Genomic DNA, 6,000 nt, shown 5'->3' with positions numbered 1-6,000 from the left:
CCGACTCTCACCCATGAGGGGACAATAGTGGCTCCAGGGCATGTGCTGCCCCTGACACAAATGGAAGTGCCACTGGAATCAGCAAAATAAAGGCAAATTACTGTAGGCAGCCCTGAACTCAAACTCTTTACCTCTAGGGAAAGTATATTGACTGTCCACATACCCTCCTCTTCGGTGCTGACGTTGTGACCTTCATGCAATGCTTTCAGCTGTCTGTGTCAGGCGTGTGAGGCAGCTGTCGGCCCATATGAGAAGAGAAGAAACATGAATGAAGTTCCCTACATGCCCCATGAACAGCAAATGTTGGTTGCAGTATGGATTCTCTCCTCCCAACATGTCACTTTGCCAATCTATGTTGATCCACATAGGCCTTTGGGAGCCTTTGGAACCTACTCCCAGAATAGGAATGCCCTCAGTTGCACCATAATGACAACCACAGTATCACAGGATAACAAACTGAAGGGCTGAAGTGCTCAAATCTGCCAAGACATCCAAAGAGCACCTGCTTGGGAAAGGCTGAAATATGGCACACCTTCTCTATGGGCAAACCCAAGTGTTAGAAGTAGTTAGGAAGCTTTTAAGTTCTACTGACCTCTTTGTCTAGCAGTTGCGATGATTCTATAGTACAGGAGGTGGGCCTCAGGGGTGGGGGACTTCCTACAGCCACGGGCATTTCTCTGGATTCTCGCATCATGCTTCTCATTATGCTCAAAAATAAATGGGGGGAGGATCTTGAACAGGCCAGTCATGCAGGTCACTGAGCAGAATGCAGCCTGTAGTGTTGTGACGCTGTGATATCCGGAGCTGCTTTTACTCTGCCTTTCCCCTATTATCCCATCATGCCTAGGATAAGAAGCCTAAAGGAGTGGGGCATCACTGCCAAGTCAGCTGTACCCACTGACCTGGCTAACCTTTTAGCAGACCACAATTAACACCAAGTGTGTCTATTCTATCGCTGGTCTGTTACTTCCAAGTAACTGGTGTCTATTATGTATTCCAGAATAAGGAAGTAGAAAAGAAGACCAAGGTGGCTAATGGATTTGACTCGGGAAAGTAAAAGGAAAGTTTAATATTTTCAAGATATAATTTAAGGGTTATAGCCGTGATTCTTTAACATAAATAACAGAGATATTATTAATTAGCCTAGACCTCCCTCCCTTCCCCTCTAAATCCTCCCTCCCCATGCAAGATGGAGTTCTGCTGAACTCCAAACCCTAACAGAGGGAACTCACTATCCAAAGGGAGACTAAGGGCATAATCCTATGCATGTTTAGACAGAACAAAGTCCTACAACTCCCAGCATGACCCAGCCAGCCATGTTGGCTGGGGAATACTGGGAGTTGTAGGACTTTATTCTGTCTAAACATGCATAGGATTGTACCTTCTAACTTCCTGTGACATCACTCACTACCCCCACCCACAGGCAGAACTAGAACAGCCAATCACACACAATCCCCAACCTGCTCACATTTAACCCCTTCTTAGCTATACAAGTTGTTGTTCAGTCGTGTCCGACTCTTCGTGACCCCATGGACCATAGCACGCCAGGCCTTCCTGTCCTCCGCTCTCTCCCGGAGTGTACTGTCCTGGAAAAAAACAGAGTAATACTAATACAACAGAACAGATCGATATAATAAGCAACTTATTTTGTCAGAATGGCATTTCTGAGGTATGTCCTAATGAGCAGCCTTCGCTCCCAGACTGTCACATGCCAATGCAAGCCGACTCTTGCGGCAGATGTGTAATGCTGCCCAGCCTGCTTACTGGTAGCAGATAGCAGAATGGCTGTAAAACCAGCAGGGAGGTGGCTGTTATTGACCAGCAACAGCAATATTAATGGTGTGATGGAGTTAGCTGGTAGACTAACGTATTCGTTCACCTATGTGTTTCTCCAGCCATGTGTTCACCAGTTTATTTTATTAAAATATTTAAACACCCCACTTCAGCTGAAAACCCGTTAAGGAAGACTCACATGAACAAAATGCTGGAGGTACTTGCAGGCACGTCCACGATCCAGCCTGCTTGGCTTCCCCGCGCATTCGGGGTAGGAAGCGGCCGGTGTTTAAAAGGGGGGGGCGGCAGCGGCGCAGGTTGTTGTTGTTGTTCAGTCATGTCTGACTCTTCGTGACCCCATGGACTATAGCACGCTAGGCCTTCCTGTCCTCCGCTCTCTCCCAGAGTGTGCTCAAGTTCATATTCATTGCATCGGTGATGCTATCTAGCCATCTCATCCTCTGCCGTCCCCTTCTCCTTTTGCCTTCAGTCTTTCCCAGCATCAGGGTCTTTTCCAGAGAGTTTTCTCTTCGCATTAGGTGGCCAAAATATTTGAGCTTCAGCTTCAGTATCTGTCCTTCCAGTGAGCAGTCAGGGTTGATTTCCTTTAGGATGGACTGATTGGACCTCCTTGCAGTCCAGGGGACTCGTAAGAGTCTTCTCCAGCACCACAGTTCGAAAGCATCAATTCTTCGGCGCTCAGCCTTCCTTATAGTCCAGCTCTCACAGCCATACATTACTACTGGGAAAACCGTAGCTTTGATTAGACGGACTTTTGTCGGCAAGGTGATGTCTCTGTTTCTTACTAGGCTGTCTAGGTTTGCCATAGCTTTCCTCCCAAGGAGCAAGCGTCTTTTAATTTCATGGCTACAGTCACCGTCTGCGGTGATCTTATTTATTTATTTATTTATTTATTTAATTTCTATACCGCCCAATAGCCGAAGCTCTCTGGGCGGTTCACAAAAATTAAAACCAAACAACACACAATAAAACAATTTAAAATATATAGAACATTAAAACCACATCTTGGAGCCCAAGAAAGTAAAATCTGTCACTGCTTCCATTTCTTCCCCTTCTATATGCCAGGAAGTGATGCGGCCAGATGCCATGATCTCAGTTTTCTTAATGTTGAGTTTCAAACCAGCTTTTGCACTCTCCTCTTTCCCCCTCAACAAGAGGCTCAGGGGCTCCCTTCAAAAGGCTCCAGGGAACGACAGCAACAGGACTTCAGCCGCTTGAGTTCTGAACGCGCCTGCCCTGGGGTCCTTGGAAAGCCAAATCCGGTTAAAAGCAGAGGCGCTGGGCTGCTCCTCCTGAGCACCTCCACGCTGCCGCAGCAATTGCAGCAGGAGCGTAAGTGCCCCTGCGTGCAGCCTTTCCTACCACCACCGCTGATAAGGGAGGACGGGGGGCAGGAAGAGAGGAAGGCCGGGGGGACGAGTGGAGCCATCAGTGCATGTTGCGGGAACCAGTGCTCAGCGGAGCGGGGACAAGGGGCCAGCCACCGCCGCCTGTCCGGATTTTCCCGTGCAGCTCGGGAAAAGGAAGGAAGCGCTACGAGAGATGCCTGCGTGCGGGGCCAGTCGAGATCCCGGAAAGGATCAGGAACCGACAGGGCCGGCCTTAGCGGGCTGAGTGCGAGGAGACCCCTGTGCGAGTCCGGCATTGCGGCTCCGGAAGGGGGGGAGTTCCGCTGCGCGGCTGCGCCCGGTCCACGCTCGTGACGCGGCGCTGAGGAGCAACGTGGGGCGCTCGGCCTGCTGGCGAGAGGGCCGGGTTCCGCGGCGGCCTGGGCCTGTTGCGGGCTGAAGCCGTGAGGCGCGCGGGCGCGGCCGGCCTTGTGCGCGCGATGGGCCGCAGGCAGCGCCACAGGAGGCAGCCGCCGCCGCCGAGAGCGGAGAGGGGCGCCGGGGTAAGTCGAGGCCTGATCTGGGAGTGATGGCGGTGGGGCGTAGGCCTGAACTGAGGCCTCGTTCTCGCCGAGGTGACCTGGGGAAGCGTGACTGTACCACTTCAGGCTGCACGGGGCAGGCTCAAGTTACGGAATGATCCTTCAGGAAAGATGCTTTGGTAAGAAATGGAAAGCTAATAGGTCGGGGAGAAGGGCTAGCCTAGAATCTGTGGCGCTGGTGTGCTAGTCTTCTACGTGCGGGGATTATTCCTTTTGCGTAGAGAAGCATTCTGTTATGTGTGTTTTCTGCCTGCTGTTGCTGCTGCATTTTGAAGTGGCGTAGGCCCAGCAGTTTGGCTATCTCAGTTGACTGGCTCCTTCTTTTCTCCTTGGCTTCTCCTAGGGCTGGCCTGAAGGCGGCTACCCAGAGATCGTGAAGGAGAATGCTTTGTTCGAGCACTACTATGGCAAGTTGGGCATCGTGCCTCAAGGGGAGTGGGAGAGCTTTATGGCTGCTCTGCGGGAGCCTCTTCCTGCCACCCTCCGCATCACAGGATATAAGAGGTGAGCAGTGCTGGTGTGGTTGCTGATCTGTTCTTAATTTGCTGTCTTTTATTTGATAACGATATGGATGGGGGGTGTCAAATGTTGTTATATTTTTTTAAATATTTCTAGATCTCCACAAGAATACATAACTTCTGTTTATTAATTTTAAAGAGATTGGGGTCGGAACCTTATACACATTTGCCCTTTAGTAAGCCCTGTTGAACGCAATAGGTTTTACTTCTGAGTAGACATTATTGGATTTCATTGTCAAGTACTTCACTTGCTTTACATTGTACTTCTTGCAAAAAGCCTGTGAAGTAGGTATGCATTATTATCCCCTTTGTAAATGGTGTAGTGGTAGTGGTGGGAATGAGGTTGGGAGAGAGTGGCTTGCTGAAGACTCTTTCACACATAGATGTAAAAGCAGAGGGGGATTCCAGACTAGCCCAAACTAAAATGAACACACACACTTAAAAAAAAGTATATCCCTTTGAGTGCTTTGAAAGCAGGGAACACAACTAAGGGCGCAATCCTACTGAGATAGTCAGCAGCCTCCAGAGTTGGAGGCTGTCGAGTATCCAGTGCAGGGCAGCCGTAGCACAGAGACAGTCCTCACTTCCATGCTGCAGCTGCCCTGCATTTTTGGCTAGATGGTCGATTTCAGCTCTCTAGCTGTAGCTTTGGGGAGGGGAAGGTAAGTGGGCTGCACAGCACATAGGAAGCTGCGTAAAGTGGCTTCCGTGGTCTCCTCCCTGCCCTGGGGCTGCCACCTTTTCCCCCATCTCTGCATTACGTTTCTAAGTGCGGAGATGTAACTGGCGCGGAGAGAACCATGCAGGCTATGAGGGGGCAGGGAGTGCGGTTTCTGGGGACCAAAACATCCTATGGCCCTCCAGGTAGTGTCTAGTGGCCATAGGATTGCTCCCTAAAGTATGTTTTCTAAATAAAAAAGGAGACTTGGTAGCAAGGGGGTGGTATACGGTACTGGTTCCTTTGTCACTGAAGATACTCAAGAAATAAAAAAGAGGCAATTCTTTTACTTGTTGGTAAGGTTCTAAAATAAGACTGCCAGATCTTAAAGTGGCAGTTGGTTGACTGAAACTGAACATAAGAGCCCTGCTGGATCAAGACAAATGCATGAAAAAGGGTTCAGTGATAGAGCATGTGCTTAAAGCCACTGCCACTTGTCACAGACAGTATGACAATAGATGGACAGCTAGCCTGACTTGCTATAAGAGAATGACCTGTGTTTCTGTGTGGGTGTTGTGCTATCGCTATTGATGCACGTGGTGCATGCAGCTACATTTTCTGTTGCACTAATGACTTCAGCCAAACAAGTTTTTTTCAGGTCTTTCTGTACTCCTTCAAATATCTGCAGAACTTGTTTGACTACGTGCAGTAGTTGCATTCAGAAGCAACACCATATCACGGCTCTATTTTACTACCTATAACACTTAATTTTCAGTCTTGTGCCACATGTTCTCTGGCTGTGCTTACTTAAAAGTGGTTTGTTTGTTGCTTACTGTGACGGGCTGGTTTATTGAGCTCATACAAGCAGCCTTGGACAAGCCTGCATCAGTTTACTCCACATACTGTCTTGTAACTGTTGCTGCTATTGTGTGCATAAGATTGCAGAAATGAATTTGTGGGCCACCGCATTTCAATTTCTCTGAGCAGGTGTGCTGCAGAAACATTTGCATGCTGTCCAGTTGTGCTTTTCCATTTCAAATGCCAAATTCTACACCTCTTTCTTACACAGCTTGTGCAAATCCTTGCAAAGAAATCTTTGC

At 49.0% G+C, this 6,000-nt stretch overlaps 1 protein-coding gene across 2 annotated transcripts in view; it reads left to right on the top strand.

Annotated features, from left to right (window-relative positions):
• Positions 1 to 3,487: 3,487 nt before the first annotated feature.
• NSUN2 (NOP2/Sun RNA methyltransferase 2) overlaps positions 3,488 to 6,000 on the top strand; it is a 53,492-nt gene continuing 50,979 nt past the window's right edge. Inside the window, exons 1-2 of one of the 2 annotated variants that reach the window (XM_084850673.1) lie at positions 3,488 to 3,685; positions 4,068 to 4,228. In XM_084850673.1, coding sequence (XP_084706799.1) covers positions 3,623 to 3,685; positions 4,068 to 4,228 — 224 coding nt within the window. In that variant the 5' untranslated portion in view covers positions 3,488 to 3,622. Of the gene's footprint in view, positions 3,844 to 4,067; positions 4,229 to 6,000 lie in introns of both variants that reach the window. The other variant, XM_084850674.1, reaches the window with a different exon arrangement.

This window comes from Heloderma suspectum, chromosome 4 (assembly GCF_057233095.1).
Source record: "Heloderma suspectum isolate Gila_16-S chromosome 4, 16-S_ref, whole genome shotgun sequence".
NCBI classification, from domain to species: Eukaryota; Metazoa; Chordata; class Lepidosauria; order Squamata; family Helodermatidae; genus Heloderma; species Heloderma suspectum.
This window is presented reverse-complemented; position numbering and strand designations above follow the sequence as displayed.